At 44.0% G+C, this 23,656-nt stretch overlaps 1 protein-coding gene across 3 annotated transcripts in view; it reads left to right on the top strand.

Moving 5' to 3' along the window:
- Window positions 1-23,656, top strand: part of FLOT2 (flotillin 2) — a 456,818-nt gene that overhangs the window by 5,627 nt on the left and 427,535 nt on the right. Inside the window, exon 2 of one of the 3 annotated variants that reach the window (XM_085649150.1) lies at window positions 18,669-21,813. The exons of the other annotated variants lie outside the window; for them this stretch is intronic. Coding sequence (XP_085505276.1) covers window positions 19,536-20,744 — 1,209 coding nt within the window. The 5' untranslated portion in view covers window positions 18,669-19,535 and the 3' untranslated portion in view covers window positions 20,745-21,813. Of the gene's footprint in view, window positions 1-18,668; window positions 21,814-23,656 lie in introns of those variants that run through there. 3 annotated transcript variants of the gene reach the window in all.

Raw genomic sequence — 23,656 nt, 5'->3', positions numbered from 1 at the left:
TTGCTGTGTTTCGGATTTATTTAATTTCTCTCAGTGCCTAGAGTTGTATTAGTCACTGTTTAGGTTCCATCTCAAGAAACCACGTTAGGGTTAAGGATGGGAGGGAGGCACTCAGATTGGGATGTTGGGGTGGGATTGGAAGGAGCTTGTGGCGGGTCAGGCTCCAGGGACTGATGATGGGGAGGGTGATGGTGGGGGATTGGAGGGCACATGGGTGTGGGGATTGGAGGGCACATGGGTGTGGGGTAGGCTGGAAGGAAAAAATTGAAAAAACCCAGCAGTCAATGAGATGTAGGAAATATAATGTCACGAAGTAGGTTGAAAGGTTTTTCATGTAATGTGAATGGACTAAATAATATATTAAAGACTCAGGGAATGTTAGCCTGGTTTAGAACAAAACACTCAGATATCATAATGCTACAGGAGACACACTTAAAGAAACCAGGGTATACAAGCTCCGCTTCCCCTGCTGATTCAACATGCATTTTTTGCTTCAGCACAGGCTTCAGTCAGGGGGGTGGCTATATGGATAATGTGGTCAGTTCAAGCAGATGTTCTGAAAGTAGTTCGAGATACAATTGCTAGGTGGATTTTTGTTCAATTACAAATTAAAAGAGACATAATTTGATAAGTTACTACGGCACTATTGAAGCAGCCCAACAGGAATTACATTCATTTTTACAAAACGAATCATGCCATATTATAATAGGTGGTGATTTTAATTTAAATCAAAATTTAGCAATCGATACAACTTGTCAGAATAAGCTACAAAACAAACCTAACTCTATAAGGGCTTTAAAAATTTTAATCCACGGTTTTGCTCTAATAGATCCCTGGCGGCCTCAGAATGATGCCTCATGAGAATATATATGTTATTCAAAACATTATGGTACAGCATCTCGTATAGATTATTTTCTGACATCATATAGTTTAGTGTGTGAGGGGGCAAGCATTGTGAATACCGTATTTTCAGATCATGCGTAGGTCAATTTATTTGTTCTATTGGATCCATCAGGGCCCCTTAGTGCTAGATGGAGCTTTAATAAGGCATTATTATTAGAAGATTGCTGGATTGAAAAGGTGAAGTGTAATCTGGAGGAATTTTTAAAGCATAATATTGATTCAGCATCAGACTTTGTAGTTTGGGAAGCAATGAAAGCAATTTAGGGGGCTAGAGATCACATGTGCTTCCGCCATTAGACAGAAGGAGAAAAAGCAACAGGAAATTTTGAGCAAAGCAGTAGATAAGGCCATAGTGACATACTCTTCCTTTCGGTCTGAAAGAATAATGAAAGAAGCAAAGCAAAACCTGCGGGAATTCTTTTTTTGCGAGGGAAACTTGGAATCATGCAGCATACCTTCAGCAAAGATATGAAGAAAGTGAATTTGGGGGTCGGTTTTTGGCTTGATCTGCAAAGTCTAGAAATAACTCCAATTTTAATAAAAGAATAAAATATTCCATGCAGAATATTAAAACTCTCCCTCAGAAGTAGCTGGGGTTTTTACAGCATTGTATTAAAATTTATGATGGGGGTAAAGGAAGCTCACAGGAGACAGTTGAACGATGGCTGGTGGACATAGAGGTCCCAATCCTAGCAGAAGCGGAGGCGGACTTAATAAAACCCCCATTACTTTATTAGAAATCCAACAAACTAATTCATCTCTTCCCAATGGCAAGGCTTGTGGTAAAGTTTGCCGGCTGAATTTTATAAAACATTTTCTCTACAATTAGTACCTTTTTTGGTTTGTTTATGTAATCAGATTTTGCAAGGAAGTTGTGTTCCAAGTTCTTTTCTCGAATCTATTGTAGTCCGCTTTTAAAAAAAGGGAAAGTCGGTACTCGATCTGAACGCGTATCGCCCCATTAGCCTCCTTAACACCGATTATAAACAATTTGCCCAAATTATGGCCAAAAGGGTCGCAGCTGTAGTGCAAACTATTGTTCATCATGATCAGAATGGCTTTCTTCCATGGAGATTGATAATCTCAAGCCATTATGTTAGATGCTGAGAAAGCATTTGATTTGGTGGAGTGGGGTGTATGTTTTTGCAATACTTCTTAAATTTGCTGTTCCAGCTATTTTTCTGTCGATGTTGCAAACACTATATCCTGGGGCTAAGGCTACTATTATGGTTGATAATATTTTAGCAGGAGACATAATCATTAGTCGTGGTACTCGACAGGGTTGCCCGATGTCTCCCATATTGTTTGCAATTTTGATCGAATCTTTGGCATGTGCTCTTCGTTCTGATCAAACCACTTATGAGCGAGGCACTTAAACTTAAGCTATATGCGGACTATATCGTTTTATATTTAAAGGCAGCTAAAGATAATGTTCAACTTGACTTTAATAAAATTTCTGAGTTCACGGCCATAGGGAGCTAAAAAAAATTAATCAACCCAAATCTGAAGCACTAATTTTTAATAGCTCCCCAAGATACTATCATTCGCTATGCAATCATCTTTATTTACCCACACGACCGATTTAGTTATCTCGGGATTAAGGTTACAGCGAATTATAATGATTTATATGCGCTAAATTATGTTCCCTTATTAATTCAAGTTTGAGCATTGCTTACTTACTGGAACAAACTTCCTTTTACAATCATTGGACGCATATCACTTGTAAAAATGAATCTATTACCGTTGTTCCAGTTTGCCTTTTCAAATGTCCCAATTCAGCTAACAAGGGCATTTTTTGGAGCCTTATAAGGCGAAATCCAGTCTTTTATATGGAACACAAACCGACCCAGGGTTAAGCTGTTAACACTTTCATTACCTCAGGAGAAGGGAGTGTTAGCCCTTCCTTCCCTAAGAACTTACTATCATGCCACGCCTTTACGTAGGCTGACCTCCGCCTCAAAAAACATAGCTGTTGGAGATAATTATTATCTACATATCATGTTAAAAACAGCAAAAATAGATCCAGCTTTTTTACAATCCCAAGATTACCGAAACGTACACGCTACAAAATGCCTCAAATTGTAGTAGATCGTACCATTTGTATTTGGCGAGCATATCAGATCCCATATTACCACCCTCAGATGAAGCTCAGGGCTTGTGTTGGTTTAGGTCTGAGCTCAGGGCGCTCCATACTAACACGCTGGGCAAATATTGGATTGCCTACATTAGGTGGTTTTTTTTAATAATAAGGGTTTTATTTCTTGGCAGAACTTACTCATGAACATAGATCATTGAGCCCATTACTTATTTTTTAGTTATACCCAAATTAAACATATTTGTTCAGGTAATGTGGTAGAACCGAATATGATAGAGAAAATAGGGCAAGCCTTTTTTTATTGTTCGGCTTAGGGTAGTCGGTTGTTGGTACAGACTTCTCCATCAACATTCAGGATTCAAAGTAATATCGATGCACATCAACAGCGTAAGCAATATTATAGGTTGCAGTATTACAAAGCCATATTGGGACTATTATGAATGTTTTAGTGAAAAATGCTATTCGAGCGGCCAATTTTAGGCAAATGAGCTTCATTGCAGATGGATTCTCTACTACATCACTGCAAAAAAAAATCAAATTTACCATACTGCCGCTCCCTCTTGTTTTAGATGCAGATCTCAACCCAGCGATTGGGTTCATACGATATTTTCCTGCTTTAAATTATTTGAGTTTTGGACAAGGATCTTTTCTGAAAAAGGTATTGGGTGGGAAGAGTGTTTACCCTGGATCAGATGGGAGCCCTTTTTGGTGTCCCATCAACTGCCTATAATTTGACCACTGAATTGAATCAGCTTTGTTTTATTGCATCTTTGGTAGATCAGTCATTAGTTTTGGCAAATTAGAAGTCTACTAAAATACCAACCATAAATCATTGGCACAATTAGAGGGATAAAGTGTATCGCTATAAGTTACTATACGCAAAGAGAGTAGGTGCCATCAAGCATTTTAACAAAATTTGGTCAAGTTGGCAGATGGTACCGGGCTTAGAGTAAAGAAGTTATTAATTAAGTCTTGATGTATACATTATTTTAACAATCCAGTAGCTTAGTTTTTATAGCATGGCCATTGAGATATATTGGGACATCATAGGAATGAAGTAACATTATCATGAATTATTAGCGGTGTGATGAGTTACGGGAATCTATTAATTAAATTGTTTTAGGAATAATTTGTATGAACTAATAATATGAATTATGTATCTAGAGATGAAATTGATGATGCTATTACATTTTTCTAACTGATTCACAATGTAAAGCCATCAAAGAGTTGAGATGTAATGAGAACATTGTAATCAAAAAGTCTGATAAAGGTGGAAAAGTGGCGATACTTCTTGGAGAAATGTATTTAAACGAGCGTTACAGACAGCTAAATGACATAGAAAGATATGAGTTGACCACAAGACAAAAATATGAAATTGCCAATAAGAAATATCAAGAACAATTGACTAAATGGAAAGATAGGAGCATATTAAAATGGGATGAGTATCAATTTCTAATATCTAGACTTCCCAAATTACCTGCCTTGTATCTCCTGCCTGAATTACATAAGGATAATATTAACCCACCAGGTAGACCGATTAGATCCTCCAGTGTAAGCACACCAGAAAATACTTCAATTTTTTTAACACATATTTGTATTCATTTTCAGGTTGCTTATATGTATGATACAACTTTTGCTTTGAATACAAATTTAGTTTTACAAGTATCCAGTCCGATATTTCCATTTTTCTATTACATACACATAGTATCGGATATATTCATTTCGTTATACTTTTCTACTTGAATCTGTATATTGAAATATTACATACATATATCAGGATAATCATTTAAGGCAATCAACTTGTTCAACTCCAAACCCCCGACCCCTGATTAAACACAACTATAAAGAAGCCACTGCGGTCTGAGTGCCTGTTTCGCGTATGATATCCATATGAGATGATAGTGAGGGGGGGGGGGGGGGTGGCCGGGCAGGGACATACCATCAAACCAATGGTTTACGACCATACATCTACTCTGCGCTATTACATTCAATGCAGTTAAAGACATGGGGGGGGGTCTTTTAGCATTCACTCATCCTTCCTGATCAGCAGCAGTATTTATTGTGAACTGTTCTACCAAATGGGCCCATTCAATTGAAATAGTTTTTTTCTAAGTCCCCTGTACTCATCACACTGTAGTGCTTCCCTTTTGGCAGTAGCCCACTTGAGTACTTCTTCTCTCCATGCTCCCTCACGCGGCGCTCCGTGAGATTTCCAGCGTTGCGTGATCAATCTCTTGCCTAATATTAAGTAAAGCCCCGTAAGGCGCAGTGCCACCGCCTTTTTGGGGAGCGGGGAAAGACCCATGAGACAGGCCTCACTTGTGAGCCAAGAAGAGCGCTCTGATGTTTGGGTTAGGCCCAGTGTAACCTCACTCCAAAATCCCTTCAAGGAGGGACAGGCCCACATCATATGGATGAAATCAGCATCCAATTGACAACACCTAAGGCAATCTGAGGAAGCAGTCGGGAACATTGCTTGTATCGTCCGTGTATTAAATAAGCCCTGTGCACAATTAGTAGCTATATAAATTTACTCGTACATTGTAAGAGACTCGCTTAGGATACGCTAGAACCACCGTCCATTCCCTGTCAGTGAGCTCCCTGGCTATGTCAGTTTCCCACTTCTGACGAAGGGGCAACAGCGAAATGCCTAAGTGTCCCCTTAATCCTCGGTGTAACCATCTAACGAGGTGGCTTCCATGGCCCATTATGTGAAGTGCATGTAATAATTGAAAGGTGGGGGGCTCCCTCTGGTCCACCAGCCAGTGCCTACTTATAAAATGTATAATTGCAGCGTCGGTCAAGAACAGTGTTTTGGGTACTGCATTACCTCGCACAAACTCATCGCGGGGCATTAGGTTTCAATCTGTGAATAAGTCGCCCAACCTCTCAACTCCAGCCTCTGCCCATCCCCTCAACCTACTAGCTGACAGAATCCCCCATAGGGTTAGCAGACCAAAAAGTGGAATAATCAGGGCATATGGAGTAAATATTTTGGCATTTTTCAGTGCTAAGTTTCGATAGTGCAGTGCCGCCTGGAGAAGGAAGGGGGCATCCCTCATTCTTCCAGGGTCTGGCAAAGTAGCGCCTGTAGCAATCCAAGTCTTAGCCACTCAGGCGAGTATCCAATTTCAAACAAGTTATGGCCAGCCAGCCAATATGCCAACCACTGCAACTGTCCGACTATGCAGTATGCCTTGAAATCTGGGGCCCCCATACCTCCCCCGGTGCTCGGCAGCTGCATTTTAGTAAGGGCTAATCTGTGGCCACCCGACCCCCACAGCAAAGATCTTAGTAAAGTGTCTAGAGTTTCGAAGATCCACGCTTGTATCACCACAGGGAGGTTCACATATTGGTACAGGAGCCTGGGCAACATGACCATCTTGGATATGGCCAGCTGTCATTAGTGTCAGGCTGTTCCAAAATGCCACCTGTGATTTTAGAGAGTTAATTGTACGGACCACATTTCCATCTATTGTGTCAGTAGTGGTTCTATATATGTGGATTCCAAGATATTTAAAAGTAACTCATTCTATCTTACATTGCAGTGGGCCAAACAGGCAGGGCAGATTATAATTTTCATAAAAGGAATATGCGACAGATTTCGAGGCGTTGAGGTGGAGGCCGGATATTGTGACAAACTGAGTTAATAATGTGTCTATGGGGTGCATGTCTGAATGCATGTCTTTAAAATATAGCAATATATCGTCTGCATAGAGCAACACAGACTGGGTCGCTAAACCGAATGGTTTGCCATATGTCATCATTACTTGGCGTAAATGCTGTACTAGGGGCTCTAATGCCAACACAAACAATATTGGCGAGAGGGGCCGCCCTGGCGTGTTTCTTTGAAAATTTGATATGCAGGGGTGGTGAAGGTACCTGTTTTTGCTCGTGCTGTTGGTTTGGTGTAGAGTAGCTTTACCCAACGACAGAATTCTGGAGAAATCCCAAACTTAGGAAGTTGTCAAGAATTCCTGTCATGCGAGGGGAGGAAAACGGTAACCAGCGAAAACGGACTACATCTCCCAGGATGCTTAGCGGTTGAGAGGTTATGTAAACAGGAGAGCTGTTACATAACTCAAGGAAAACACGCCCTTATGTAAACAGGAGAGCTGTTACATAACTCAAGGAAAACACGCCCTTATGTAAACAGGAGAGCTGTTACATAACTCAAGGAAAACACGCCCTATAAAGGGAGGAACCGGGAGGTACAACGCTGTCGGATATTGTGTTTACACCGACGTACCTGCTTAGTGAAGAGCAGTGTTCCGGAGTGGTGCTCCAGTAAGGCAAGAACGGAGGTAGGTCGAGTCGTTACTCCCTGGGCCGTGTCTTGCCCCATCGTCACCTGTGAAGGACCCGGAAGCTCTACCGGATAACCATTGAGCTTCGCTTTTTGACTCGGCTGAGTCAAAGCGCAGAGGCGCTTTTGCTGGTTGGAGTCGTAACTCCCAGCCCGACCAGAGATACAGGGACTGCCAGCTGTAACGCACACCAGGAGGTGTTTGCCGCGTTACAGACTCGGAAGTCCACAGGATCGATCGAGCGGCTGCTCTCGGTTCAGTCTTCTTTGCTTGTGATTGGGGTATCGGTGACGTATCACCAGGAGGTGACTCCGCGTCCCGGTGCAGTCTGAGGAAGAGGTTGAGCGGCTGCTCCCTTCAGGTAGAGACCCCGGCTGGGTGTTTCCCTGACTCCTCGATTCTCCCCAACACTCTTCGTGCCCCTCACAGCCTACCGATTGGCATTGTCGGCCATTTCATTTCTGCCCTCTGTTGGCATACGCCGGGATCGGCGTATATGCAGAGGACGGTTAGGACCATCCGTGCTGTGGGCTGGTAACGTACTTAGCCTGGAGGATTCCAGTGACTATAACCTTTGTTTATTCCTTGTATTCTTTTTGCCTTCATTAAAATAACTAAACCTTCACAAGTGGTTGCGTTCTCATTATCGTGTCTGTTAAACGATCCTGAGACGTTCAGGGCGTTACAAAATATCCGACCTTAATAACACTAACTGTCTCCCGGTCGATAACAGACATGGCAACACTTGATGATGTGCTGGCTGCTTTAGCGACCGTGCAAATTGAATTGGCTGCCTCCAGGCAAGAAACAGCCGATGTAAAAGCCAGACTGGATGCTATCCAATTGGACCCGCTCACGCCCAGCACCTCCCTCACAAACCAGATCCCTGCGGTAGTAGTGGAAATGCCGGTAGCCGTCCCCTTGGCAACACCAGAGAGGTACAGTGGGGATCCTAACACAGTGCAGGTATTCCTCACACAAGTGGCGCTACATTTATCGTGCAAACCAAGGGCGTTCCCCACGAGTCAGGCTCGTGTGGCTTTCCTTATATCCTATTTGGCTGGAAACGCGGCACAATGGGCCGTACCTCTGGTGAGCAGGGACGACCCCATCTTATGTGATTGGGGTGCTTTTCGCGAGGAATTCCTGAAAGTCTTCGACAGAAGGGCTGACTCGTACACGGCGGACCGTGAAATGCTTGAGTTGAGACAGGGATCCAACGACCTGGTGCAGTATCTCAACGCGTTCCGAAGGCTGGTTGCGGAAACCAAGTGGCCTGTTGCTAAACAGACGGCGCTCTTCCATCACGGGCTGTGCGATGAGCTCAAGGACGCCGTGGCTCATATTGACCCACAACCCAAGACATGTGAGGGCCTTATCAACCTGGTATTACGGCTGGAACATAGGATAAGTGAAAGAAAGGGGGATCATGGGAGAAAAGGAAAATCCCTTCCATCCTATGTGACAGTGGGAAGTCCTGAAACTGCCACCGCATCCAAGGGAGAACCCATGGACATCGGCGCAATACGAGCGAGCCTCACAGCCACGGAGAAAGAGTCACGCCGTAAACAAGGATTGTGCCTATATTGTGGCAAAAAAGGCCACTACGTACGTGAATGCCCTGCCAAACCGAAGACGTCACGTTATCGGGCCAACCGGTCGGTAACAGCCATGGTGGACGTACCGGCGGAAAACTAGAGGACTCCCAGACCAAAGAAGGGGCATCTCGGAGTCACTCATCCATCCCTTCACTTTCCAACTCGGTCACTAAGGGACAACGACACCTGTTTCTCACGGTGCACGTGGGAGTGCATGACCAGTAGATACCCGTTGTGGCCATGGTGGATTCAGGGGCCACTGGCATGTTTATGGACCACAACGAGGCATGCAGGCTAGGGCTAGTGCTTCTTCCCAAAGCTGTACCCGAAGACGTCTATGCTGTAGACGGAAGGCGATTGGTGACGGGGCCCATCGGGCAGCACACGGGGGTCCTTCCGATGAGATGTGGGAGGAACCATTTGGAACAAATCGATTTTAACATCATCCGAGCGCCCCAATATGGCGTCATATTGGGATTGCCGTGGCTACAGAAACACAACCCCTCTGTGGATTGGCCAACACATCGCATCGAACTGACGTCACCGTATTGCATCCTGCATTGTGGAATAAGAACGGAATCCCTTGACGCAGATGAGAGCGGGAGTCAGACGGTGGCTACAGCGGCAGAAAAAGATGTGGCTCTCCCCCAGGCTTATCACAGTTTTGAGGATGTATTTGATGAGGTGAAGGCGGAAGTGCTACCACCACATAGACAGTTTGACTGCCAGATCGACCTGGTGCCAGGGGCCAGCGTTCCCAGCGGCAGGCTGTATGCCCTGACGGAGCCTGAAAACGTGCATCTCCGGGGGTACCTGGATAAACTCCTCAAGCTAGGATTCATCCGCCCGTCCAAGTCTCCGGCCGCCTCGCCACTCTTCTTCATCCCGAAGGCTAATGGGGAGCTGAGAGCCTGTGTGGACTTTAGGGCATTGAATGCGATAACCGTAAAGAATCGGTACCCCTTGCCTCTCATCAGTGTACTTCTGGAACAGGTCAAGAAAGCTCGTATCTACACCAAGTTGGATTTGAAAGGGGCATACCATCTGGTGCGCATGAGGGACGGAGACGAGTGGAAGACCGCCTTTAAGACCAGGTTCGGCCTTTTTGAGTACCTCGTCATGCCGTTCGGTCTGTGCAACGCCCCGGCAGCCTTTCAGTACTTTTTGAATGAGGTATTCAGAGAGGAGTTGGATATCTACGTGGTCGTATATATCGACGACATCCTCATCTATTCGTCCAGTGTGGAGGAGCACGTACACCACGTCAAAGCTGTGCTCCAAAAGCTGAGGGAAAACATGCTGTTTTGTAAACTCAGCAAGTGTGACTTCCACGTCACATCCGTGGAATTTCTCGGAGTGATGCTGAGTCCAGAGGGACAGGAGATGGCAGAACGAAAGATCAAGGCGGTGAAAGAATGGCCGGTGCCCCAAAGCGTGAAGGACGTCCAAAGTTTCATTGGCTTCGCCAACTTTTACAGGCGGTTTATAGATGGATTTTCAGGATTGTTGGCCCCAATCACACAGCTACTGAGGAAGTCCAAGGAGTTTGTCTGGTCCCCTGAAGTGAACACAGCCTTTGAGGCCCTGAAAAGCGCCTTTGGTAAGGCGCCGGTGTTGGCTCACCCCGATCCGGATCTCCCCTACGTGGTGGAAGCGGACGCATCGGATGTGGCGCTGGGGGCTATCTTGTCCCAACGCAACCACGACACAGGGGTGCTTCATCCCGTTGCGTACATGTCCCGCAAACTCAACGACGCCGAACGCAACTACCATATTGCGGAGAAGGAGCTTCTCGCAATCAAGGACGCCTTCACCGAATGGAGGCATTGGTTGATGGGGGCAAGACATGTGGTATCGGTGTACACGGACCATCGGAACCTACAGTTCATGACGGCCACAAGACACCTTTCTCCCAGACAGCTGCGGTAGATGATCTTCTTTGCGGGGTTCAACTTCCGCATCACATATCGGCCGGGGACGGAAAACCGGAAGGCGGACGCCCTGTCCCGTCAATCTGCAGTTAAGGAACCATTGCCTGCGACCGAGCATTCCATCACTTCCCCGAGGATGGTATTGGGGGTTATCCAACCGGATACTTTCCTGAGGGGAATAAAGAGAGGGATCGGGTCATTCGCATGGCGGAGGTGGCTCCTCAGTCACAGAGAATGGCAGCTGAAGGACGGGATACCCCTGAAGGGCAGGTGCCTATTGATACCCACGCCTAGGCTAAGGAAACAAGCATTCATCTGGTGCCATGACTCTCCATGCGCAGGTCATTTGGGCTTTGAAAAAACGGTGGCTAGCATGGGACGGCATTTCTGGTGGCCGACCATGAGAGTGGATGTCAGGAGGTGGGGACAGGAGTGTCCTACGTGTGCTACCATGAAGGCCGACCATGGCCGAACCCAAGGGCTCTTACATCCACTTCTGACCCCGGATAGACCATGGGATAGCATATCACTGGACTTCGTGGTGGGCCTACCGGTAGACCAGGGGATGACGGCAATACTGGTGGTGGTGGATTACTTGACGAAAATGGGGCACTTCATCCCCTGCAAGAGAGTCCCTACGGCCGGGGAATTGGCGTCACTACTCCTAAAGAATGTGGTACGACTGCATGGATTACCTGGGGTGATCGTGTCGGACCGGGGGTCGCAGTTTACTGCGCAATTCTGGAAGACTTGGTGCACTGCGCTGCATGTTAAGACCACCCTGTCCACCAGCTACCACCCTCAAACGGACGGCCAAACCGAGCGCCTGAACCAAACGCTCAAACAGTATCTGCGATGTTTTGTGGACCAGGGCAGGGAAGAATGGGTCGACTTGCTATGGGTTGCAGAGATAGCCTATAACAACGCCACTCACAGCTCCACACAGTCATCTCCGTTCTATAGCAACTATGGCCAACATCCCAGGTTCTTGCCATTTCTACATCCGTTCAGAGAGGACAGGATTCCCGCCACAGCGGACAGGGTGGCACACATAAAAGACACGTTGATGCGCTCAAGGGCTGTCCTAATAGAGGCCAAGAGAAGATACAAGGCTGCGGCAGACAGGAAGAGAAGGCCCGGGCCACTGTACCGCACTGGAGACTACGTCTGGATATCCACAAGAAACATGAGGTTTCGAAAGAACAGTGTGTTCCATCCCAAGTACGTGGGCCCCTATCGAATTACCAAGTGTATGGGTCCCGTGAACGTGAAGGTGTGCTTGCCCCAGTCATTGCGGATACACCCTGTCTTTCATGTATCATTGCTCAAACCAGCACCCTCCAAGCCGTCTGGGACACCTAGGCCGGTATGCGTGGAGTCGGAGGTGGAGTATGAAGTGTCGGGCATACGGAAATGGCGCAGGGGGAAGCTGTGGTACCTGGTTGCGTGGAAAGGCTATGGCCCGGAGGAGCAGTCATGGGAACCGGCTGAAGGGGTTCATGCTCCGCGCTTGGTCTCCTTGTTCCATCGGCGTTTTCCTGCCAGCGCTGGACCCGTGGGGAGCCGCTGAGAGGGAGGATGTACTGTCAAGAATTCCTGTCATGCGAGGGGAGGAAAACGGTAACCAGCGAAAACGGACTACATCTCCCAGGATGCTTAGCGGTTGAGAGGTTATGTAAACAGGAGAGCTGTTACATAACTCAAGGAAAACACGCCCTTATGTAAACGGGAGAGCTGTTACATAACTCAAGGAAAACACGCCCTTATGTAAACAGGAGAGCTGTTACATAACTCAAGGAAAACACGCCCTTATGTAAACGGGAGAGCTGTTACTTAACTCAAGGAAAACACGCCCTTATGTAAACAGGAGAGCTGTTACATAACTCAAGGAAAACACGCCCTTATGTAAACGGGAGAGCTGTTACATAACTCAAGGAAAACACGCCCTTATGTAAACAGGAGAGCTGTTACATAACTCAAGGATAACACGCCCTTATGTAAACAGGAGAGCTGTTACATAACTCAAGGAAAACACGCCCTTATGTAAACAGGAGAGCTGTTACATAACTCAAGGATAACACGCCCTTATGTAAACAGGAGAGCTGTTACATAACTCAAGGAAAACACGCCCTATAAAGGGAGGAACCGGGAGGTACAACGCTGTCGGATATTGTGTTTACACCGACGTACCTGCTTAGTGAAGAGCAGTGTTCCGGAGTGGTGCCAGTAAGGCAAGAACGGAGGTAGGTCGAGTCGTTACTCCCTGGGCCGTGTCTTGCCCCATCGTCACCTGTGAAGGACCCGGAAGCTCTACCGGATAACCATTGAGCTTCGCTTTTTGACTCGGCTGAGTCAAAGCGCAGAGGCGCTTTTGCTGGTTGGAGTCGTAACTCCCAGCCCGACCAGAGATACAGGGACTGCCAGCTGTAACGCACACCAGGAGGTGTTTGCCGCGTTACAGACTCGGAAGTCCACGGGATCGATCGAGCGGCTGCTCTCGGTTCAGTCTTCTTTGCTTGTGATTGGGGTATCGGTGACGTATCACCAGGAGGTGACTCCGCGTCCCGGTGCAGTCTGAGGAAGAGGTTGAGCGACTGCTCCCTTCAGGGAGAGACCCCGGCTGGGTGTTTCCCTGACTCCTCGATTCTCCCCAACACTCTTCGTGCCCCTCACAGCCTACCGATTGGCATTGTCGGCCATTTCATTTCTGCCCTCTGTTGGCATACGCCGGGATCGGCGTATATGCAGAGGACGGTTAGGACCATCCGTGCTGTGGGCTGGTAACGTACTTAGCCTGGAGGATTCCAGTGACTATAACCTTTGTTTATTCCTTGTATTCTTTTTGCCTTCATTAAAATAACTAAACTTTCACAAGTGGTTGCGTTCTCATTATCGTGTCTGTTAAACGATCCTGAGACGTTCAGGGCGTTACACTTCTTTGCAATTTACAGGTTTAGCAGGGTATTAAATGTGTCTCCTGCAAATATACTATTTGAGCACGGCGCCATTGTAGTTGAGCCGCAATTCAATACCGCTTGTGAATTGTACCCATTCCTGTATATTTCAGGATATAATAGTATATTGTTTAACTATAGATGCCATTTATAAGATACATATGTTCCATCAGTTCCTCCACCCACTCCCCGGACGACAGCGAGCAGACCAGTTGCAATTTAAGCAAACCAACTATATCCCAATACATGGTCAAATGATTTGACCTCGATCTACCAAACTGAATGCAGAACATTAACATATTGAACTGTGCAGTAACAGGTGCTTCCGCTATGGGGTAAGCTCGAAACGTAAAAGACGTGCAGGCTATTTCTAGCTGATGGGTAAGGCCACAGTGTCTTACCTCTTAACCTGCTGCTGTATTCCTAAACTAATATCATATTGGCAAAAACTTGTACAGGCGCTAGGATGCAACTACACTGTCTAGGGTGACATATGTTTAGGGCTGGTGTATCTCAATTAGGATCAATATATCCCCCTGCATCTATTATTACACAAATTGAGCCTAGTAGGTCATCACTGAGTTGTGTGGACACTGAGGGGAACAGCGCCACACTGCCCCCGAGTCCAAGGTCACCTCCTCCGAGGAACTGGAAATGATAGGCGGACGGACAGTTCTTGCAGATGCCGACCGGAGGGTCTGTGTCTTCCCTCCAATACCACCTGGGGAGACGAGGAACCGGTCACGGTGCTCTGAGTTGTAAGACCCCCTCCTGCGTCTGATTTTTGTACAGTGCAGGGGCTTGGGCTACTGCCCACTTCTGTGCATATGTGTGTTTAATGTGAACGGGAACGTGGTTGGAAAATGTAGGAAAAATTATACTTTCTCCCCTAGGGCACTCTATAACGAATGCAGGCGGCCAATCTTGTTCTGCTAACAGGATGTCATAACCAGATGATAAGTTCTTCCAAAAAAGACCTTTTACTTTACTGGGATTGTCCCCCTCCATTCGGAGTGTTATTTCAAATAACTTATGTGGGACGCTCACCCTGGTGTCTGTTGTTTCCACTGTGATGTAATCATTCAACTCCGCTGTCACCAGAAATCCCTTCAGGTTCTGGCGAGCTATTGTTACTTCTGCCGCACTGTCTAGCATCGTCAGAGCCCATTCCCCATTCAGAAGTTGTGTCCTCAGAATTCTGGGCATGTCTGATTTTCAGACCAGCAACTTTCTTTTTCTTAAATTGAGGATTTGGATTTTGCTTATCTTCTTTTTTAGAAGTAAAGTGTTGAGCGCGCTGCTTGTCTCTGGACTGTGTGCGCTCCTTTCTGTGTTCTGACCGTCCTTCACTTTTGTAGCCTTTCTTCGAGCCCTAAAAGGAAAGAGAGGAACGTGTATCCGTATCCTGATACCTGTCAGGTTTCCTAATATTATCCCTATTTCTGAGGTATCTCTTTTCAGAGTGCTTCTGTTAAGGAGACCAACTTGGGACTGAGATCTCTTGACGTTAGAGTTTTCTTTTTTATCCCACTTCTTCTTAGAAGAAGAAGGCGTCTGTTTAAATGTGTCCTTTTCAGGATTGCCCTGTAGTTGAGGTTTTAAAGCTTTTCCCCCCAAACTATCCCTGCCTAATTCTGCATACGCAGTGTCAATAATTTTGGGTAGTTCATTCTCCTGGTCTAATGGAAAGCACTCCCTCAGGCACTGCTTCCCCTTTAATGTTAGCTCGTATTATGGCTGATACCTGGTCATGTTTGTTTTAACAACTTCATCCCTAAGTTCAGGGCAGGTTCTGCTCCATAGTCGTTTTGTATTTGTCTTAATACATCTGGTACTACTGCTAATGAAGGAAAACCATGAGTTCTGGTATATATGGCAGCAAAGACTGTACCCCAACTGTGGTGTAATCCCCATGGGCAAACAGATTGTTAACATTCTGTGTTTTTCAAATGGCGTGGTATTTGAAAATACTGCTTCTAACTGGGTTATCTTCTGAGCTACCCAGAAAAGAATGTGTTTACCGTTTTTTGGGCACTTTGCCCATTACTGTGTGTAATGTGTGTGGAGTAATTTTAGTACCTGAGCTCTGTGTAGGAGCTGCAGTAGGTGTAATTACTGTAGGTTGGACCGCTAGAGCCCTTAAGACAAAGTGTGTCATGTTTCTGTAGAGTTTTATCAACTCTTTGTGTTGAACAAGTAGTTCATTCTGTGGCATTGTGTCAATGTCTGGATGTGGTGCATAGGTTGCTAATATCAGCCATGTTCCATGAACCAAGCCTTGCTCTTGTTCTCATGTGGGGTAGGGCGCCATTAAACCAGAAAATATGTTCCTGGAAAGTAAGCAGAATCTCAGTCTCCTCAAAAAGAGTGTAGACCGCTGGAATGTCATCATGTAAGTAATAATGAAAAGTCTTTGTTTCAGCATCGGCTGCTGGGAATATAACCCATGAGTAGAATACCTCTGTTTTGAAATCTTCGTGCGCCTCTATCATGAATATTACTACACCTCCTCTGGGTTGTAACCCATGTTTGAGTAGTTTTTCTGTTAAAGTTTGTCTTACTTTGAGTGCAATTTGTATTGCATCCGCATCTTCCTCTGATTCGGGAAGTGCTTGCTCTAGTGGGTTTAGTGTTGGAGTAGTCATTGTGTATAGAACACAGAACACAGACTAACTGTCCAATAAAATTAAGAAAAGGTTTATGCACAATTTTGGCAATATTGTCCTTTCAAGCTTGATTAACCAACAGCCAATATGTAGGATATCTCGCCTACTAAGCTGTGGCGGAGTTTTTTAACCCACTTAGTCCAGACGTCTCTGGTTTTTGTAAGTAGGGTCTCTGAGAAGAAGCTCGACTAGGCTACTCAGATTCTATTGTTGAGTAAGTGTGCCATCAATATACCATGTTGGGCGCCATGTAGTGTTGTTCCAATAGTACCATTTATGCAGTACACCCCCGCCGAATATGTTAGCCTGTTTTTGCATTAGCTAGCTCATAGTGCTACTAGAATCTCCTTTCATCAGCGAGATTAGTTTTTGCAACCTCCGAACACAATAATCTGACGCGTGGAAACAATATACTACTTTTCACCCAGTCACTCATGCATGCTTGTTTTGCTCTCAGAGAGATACAGAGAAGAAATAGTTGAGCGTTTTTACAATAAGAATTTATTGTACCGTAGTTCTCCTCATGTAAAATAAGTGCGCTGTTACAACTGTAACACAGTAGCAGAGAGATAGAACCAGCAGTACAGTGAATAAAAAGGAATAGTATTGGTCTACCATTTTGCAATAGTCCCGAACATATACATGAGTATGAAATGCATTTATAAAATAAAGTGCGTACTAATAAGATGTCTGACTAGATGTACCTAAGTGTACCTAGCATGTAAGTAGGTGTGAAAGAGCTACTGAGCCTAAGAGCCTAATAGTCTAGAATCTAAGAGCCAAGAATCCCACTAGGATTGAGTCAAACCCCCATACCTGAATAGTGAGAATGTGGGACTTCGTCCTGGACTTGAGCTGGACACCCCGCAAGGGATAGTTAGACCACTGTCAGCTGGAGCGAGATTATGCTGGAGCTGCAGCGTCTCTGGTCAGTGTGTCGGCCTTGAAATCTCGGGTCCCTCCTGCTCTCTGATAGCAAGATGTGCTGTATTTATACAGTCTGTGTACGTGTGTTACCCATTGTTCATTAGGAGGCATGATGTTGGGGATTAAACCTTGTGCGTCGATGGGAGAGGTGAAGTATACCTCCTGGAGTGTGTACTCATTAATTATTCATATGTGCCAAAGATGAGGTTTTAGCAATGTCGATTGGAAAAAATCCACCCTCGGCATGGAACTAGGTGAAAGGTTTAGTCCATAAAAGGCTATAGTCCTAAGGCGTTATGTCCATACAAGGCAGTCTGTCCTTATTTGGAGTTATGTCCTTATAAGGTTTGTTCATATGAAATAACGGGAGCTGATGTAGGGAAAGTGTACGATGTTCCCTGGACCTATGTTAGGGTACCGATATGAAATATAACAATACATAATAAAATTGTAGTTTAAAGACAGAAGTCAATACGCCCACTTGGGCTGAACTATGTTACAATACTGTATGTAAGTTCATATTTCAGCTAACATAAGCACGGAGGATAAGAGGAGATCTTTGGCTGGAATAACACATAATAGAATGAGCAACAAGACTGCATTGCATGGTTAGAGTATGCCCACCGAGGTAGAATTGTGTCAGAAAATACAACAAAAAACTAAATCATGTACAGTCATGTGACTGTAAACAATGAGTCCTGATTAACATTGGAAAAGCAATGTAAGTACACTGAGGTGCAAATCTAATTACTTTATTCAAGACATTTGTTATAAATTTTAAATTAGAAAATCTCAAGCATGGATATGTCAATCTGCATCGATGGTGCGATCATTTAAATATAAAACTATTTCCATTGGGATATTAGAACTTCTGCACTCAGTAATGATTAAACATTTTAAGATTTTGAAAGAGATTGTGCGACCTGTGACAGTCTTTTTTTCTATGTTTTTAAGCACTCCGAATCACGTGGTGTGTTATAAACCGGAAGGTATGGATTGTTCCATTACTCGTGAACAAGGAGCCAAGAGCTCCAAAACGTGCTGAGTAACGTTGTTGCAGTAATTTAATAAACATGCGTAGATAAGCAGCAGAGCCGTGGTGTATCCTCTCTTTAGAGGACTGAGCACGTTTGGTGGATTTATGAGGGCTCGCTACCCTGCCGCGAGCTCGCCTTGGCAAAGAGGCTCATGAGACAGCAACCAGCTGATTTTGGATTTATATATATATATATATATATATATATATATATATATATATATATATTTATTATTATTATTTTTTTTCAGAGGTGGACCCGGAACAATCGGAACCAGAGGGTGCATCGAATACGATAGAGAGCACAGGAGCAAGAGTAAATTTTCCAAAGGAATACGAGGTCATCCAACAATCGTGGCGCCAACTCCCACAGAGAACAAGACCCCCGGATGGAGAAAAAGGAAAACAAGAAGGGGGAAAAAAGGCAAATGCACAACAAACCCCGAGGGTCACCAGGAGCAGAAGGGGAATGAACAAAAAGTAAAAACCGAAGATTTAACAGTAGTAAACCTATCAAAAAGAAAATTAACAAGAGTAGAGGAGCAGGTACTACGAAAAGGTCTATCATTCTGCCCAACAAATCAATGGGACTATGTTCAAACACGGATTGATCTCTATCTTTTCATACGAAAACTAAAATTAAATAAAATGTTCCATGGGAAAATCCCGAAACCCGTGAGATCCGGACCGGACAATTGACCCGATGGGTCTATTAACTGGAAGTGAACTACCAGCCTTAAGAGCCCTTCATAGCCTACGAGAAGAAATCGAAAGAGACGATGAGACGCAACCAATAAGTGACACAGAATTTCTAGAACTAAATGAAATAACACAAACAGGAATGGTCACTAACTTAAAGAAGAAATCTAGATTCATACCGAGAACAGCGTATGATATGATCGACAGTTTTCATGAACTGGTAATCAGGGATTTGGACAAGTTAAGAACTAACCCGAAAGGAACAAGTAAGAAAAATCAAAATATCTCACTGGAGCAACGTCAAGCGATAAAAGCGTTACAGGAAGATCTGACAATTGTAATAAAACCGTCAGACAAAGGCGGGAATATTGTCATCCAAGACAGTGTATCGTATGAACGGGAAGCCTTAAGACAATTAAATGACCATGTATGCTATGAGAATTACAACTAAAGATTACAACCAAAGCATTCTAGAGTTTTATGGAATGATTGATTTTTGGAAGAGTAAGGGGATTTTAGGCCAAGATGAATATGATTTCATCAAAACGGAACATCCAGCTACCCCCACTTTCTACCACATTCCAAAACTCCATAAAGATGACAAAAAGCCCCCGGGGAGACCAATAGTCTCGTCCATGGGCAGTCTTTTGGAAAACACCTCAATCCTGGTAAACAATGTACTGTTTCCATTTGTATTTGATTTGGTATCTTATATAAAAGATAGTACAGATTTTATTAAGATAATTGATAACATGAATTGGGAAAATTCTTTCTTTCTTGTCACTCTGGACATTACTAGTCTGTATACGAGCATTCACCACGGCCAGGGAGAAATAGCCATAAAATCCTTTCTGAAAATGAGACCACTAAAATACACAGGACACAATGAAATGATCTTACAATTTCTGTCATTCTGTCTGAACAACAACATCTTTACCTTCGGTGAACAACTGTACATCCAGAAACAGGGAACTGCGATGGGCACGTGCTTCGCCCCCAGCTACGCGAATCTCTTCGTGGGCTGGTGGGAGAAGCACGTGGCCTGGGCAGGGACCAATGAAGCGTGGGCACAGAAGATAGGAATCTGGACCCGCTTCATTGACGATATATTTTTCACATGGACAGGTAATAGACAAGAACTAGAGGAATATCTTGAGAGTTTGAACAGAAATGATATCAATCTTCACTTTACAGGAACCATCAGTGAAAGGGAAGTACCATATTTAGATCTTCTGGTATATGCTGATAATGGTACACTTAAGACAAGACTATTTCGCAAACCAACTGCAGGAAATGCAACTCTGCACTTCACCAGTCAGCATCCACGCTGTCTGGTGAATAGTATACCATATGGTGAATGTCTTCGTCTAAAAAGGAACAACACCACAAAAGAAAATTACAAAATAGCCACTGGAGAAGCTGTGGAATGCTTCAAACAGAGAGGGTACCCTCAGCATATTCTGAAGGTAGCAACAGAAAGGGCAGAAACACGGAAAAGAGAAGGTCTCCTAAGTAAGCCCCCAAAAGTAAATAATGATGGCACCATCAGACTCATTTTAACCTTTTCCTCAGACTCTGGAGAAATTCGTAAAATTCGAAAAAGCATAAAAGTAACAGCAATTTCTTAAAATTCTTCTGCCTAGATCGAGTCCCACCCCTTAGAAGAGGTGGTGACAGGATAAGAACTCTTAGACAGTTAGAATCAAAATACATCATAGAACTTCGTACCTTGGCACCGAATGGATTAAACTGTGAGGAAGAAATGTGGATACATGTTGGTTAAAACAAAAACAAAAAAGGAAATGAGAATTTGCTATAAACAACTACGATATAACAGGATGTAATAATATCTTATGAGGAGAATTGAGGATGAACAAGGCAAAAAGAAAAGTGCATGGTGAAAAAGTGAGGAAGAATGAAATTAATACAAGAAAAGAATCATAATTGCATGTGTTGTGGTGAAAATAGAACATCTTAAATGAATTAATGGCAATACTGTTGAGAAAAACATCATACATTTATATGTATTTTTGTGAAAACTTTCCCTCCTAAGAAACTCATATTTTGTAAGGAATCTAATTGATTTTAATTGTTAATATGTCCAACCCATAGAATGATTGATAGAAATTGAGACTTTGCAATGACAATTGCCCATTCAGGGCTAGGTTTTATTTATAGGGACACGAAATAATGAGATGGAATATCCCTAGGGAATAAAATGCAACATATCCTTAGCCCATTTAGGGTGAAATATCATGAAGGAGGGCTATTCCAATTAACTAAAGAATAACTCTGTAAAACATGAATGAAATGTTTGTTGTATTTGCACATATATGTTTCCGCCCATTTAGGGCGTAATTTTATGAAGAAGGGTATTCCAATTAATTTAGGAATAATTCTGCCAAAAGAAAGAAACGATATGCTTGCTGTATATGTATGTGCATATATGTTTTTAGAACTCTAGTCATAGGAATATAACCTCTCCTTACTAGTTCAAAATGGCAGCTATTTAGATCTGCTTTTGAAAGAGTTTTCTGAATGTCATAGTCCTCTTTTCATTTCAATCTGAGATGACGTGGGTTGAACAATGTTCATTTATTCAGTGCAAACATTGTGTGCATTGACATTGACAAAGGCCAGCATGGCCGAAACGCGTTTGTCTGCCATTGGAGCGGAATAAAAGAACTTGAAAGATTATCGAAGTGTGTGCGCCACGTTTTGTGTCTACGACAAAAAAACGCTTGGAGAAATATATATATATATATATTTATCAAAAAAATACCCTTTCAGGCATAGAGTGACGAATAAATTATGCAAACAAAAGCAGAGATCTCTGGGTAGTTCTCAAGTTTAGGTGGAAAGCAGCTCCTGTATAGAGCACTCTCAACACCAGCGACACCCTAGATCTGCTCACCTCAAATGTCTGCTTTTCTATCAAAGTTTTTAAGCATAGGATTAGCAAAATGCCATCCACGCTGAGATAGAAAAGGACAAAGTCTTTTGCCATTTCTACAGCAAAGTCTTTAAGCGTAGAACTAGCACAGTGCTGTCCTTGCTGAGCTATAAAATGACAAAAGCCATTTACCACTCCAGGCACAATATTACAGCTTTGAATTGGTAAAATACCAACCAAGCCAACCTGAAATGAGTAAAAGCAACCCCTGACACAGTGTTTCGCTCTAATTAGAGCTCTTCAGAGAGGTATAGCTTTGTCCAGACTCAACGGAGCACCCAGTATAAGTAAAACATAAAACCCTTTCAGGCATAGAGTGACGAATAAATTATGCCCAAAAAAAGCAGAGAACTCTGGGTAGTTCTCAAGTTTAGGTGGAAAGCAACTCCTGTATAGAGCACTCTCAACACCAGCAACACCCTAGATCTGCTCACCTCAAATGTCTGCTTTTCTATCAAAATGTTTAAGCATAGAATTAGCACAATGCCATCCACGCCGAGATAGAAAAGGACAAAGTCTTTTGCCATTTCTACAGCAAAGTCTTTAAGCATAGGACTAGCATAGTGCTGTCCTTGCTGAGCTGTAAAATGACAAAAACCATTTACCACTCCAGGCACAATATTACAGCTTTGAATTGGTAAAATACCAACCAAGCCAACCTGAAATGAGTAAAAGTAACTATATATATATATAACCTACTGGCAGTTGCCAGTAGGTAGGTATAGTTAGGACCTATTATTCATAGGAAATTTGTAACATTCTTTTCCCAATAACTTTGGCGCCGGATGACGAATCTTCACGAAATTTTCAAAACTGGTGGGGCGCTCCGGTCAGCTCCTATCCTGAAAGTTTGGGGGTGATTCGTCAAGCGGGGGCTGAGGAAAAAAAGGGGGTCCCAAAACGTGTTTTCTCCATGTTATTTCCCATAGGAAATTTTGGAACAGGCTACAGCCCGAACTGCTGAACGGAATTACACCAAATTTTGCAAAAAGATAGCCCTTGGCTCAGAAAGAGACCTTTTTTTTAAAGGGTGTAAATCCGTTCAGTAGTTCCTGAGAAAATAAAAAAATAGAGGTAAATAAATCAATTTCCCATAGGAAAGTTTAGACACGGTTATAGCAAAAACTGCTGAACGGAATTACACCAAATTTGGCAAAAAGGTACTGCTTGGCTCAGAAAGCAACCTTTTTAAAAATGGTGTAAATCCGTTTGGTAGTTTTTGAGAAATTAAGAAATAAAGATAGTGATATCCATGGCCGCGGTGGATCCACGCACCCTCCCGATCACGAGCTTTCATGCTAATTGGCTGTCAACATTCCAAACCAGGAAGTGTTGGCAGCCATCTTGTATCTCAGTAGAACCAAGGCACAAGTAAACAGAAAAACAAATGCGCAAAACAGGAAAAGGGGGCAGGGTACAAACACCCTGACACCCTAGGCCTGCTCAAAAATCGCGGGATGCACAGATCCGGGGCTTTCTATAAATATTTACGGGGGGCACACAGCAGCCCCGGGGACCGCTACCCCCGGGGCTTCTTTTGTTAATGTATGTGGGGCCTCAAAGGCCACCCCGGGGACCGCCATCCCC

This window comes from Triturus cristatus, chromosome 3_2 (genome assembly GCF_964204655.1).
Source record: "Triturus cristatus chromosome 3_2, aTriCri1.1, whole genome shotgun sequence".
Taxonomy (NCBI): Eukaryota; Metazoa; Chordata; class Amphibia; order Caudata; family Salamandridae; genus Triturus; species Triturus cristatus.
The sequence above is the reverse complement of the archived record's forward strand: the minus strand, read 5'-3'. Positions and strand labels throughout refer to the sequence as shown.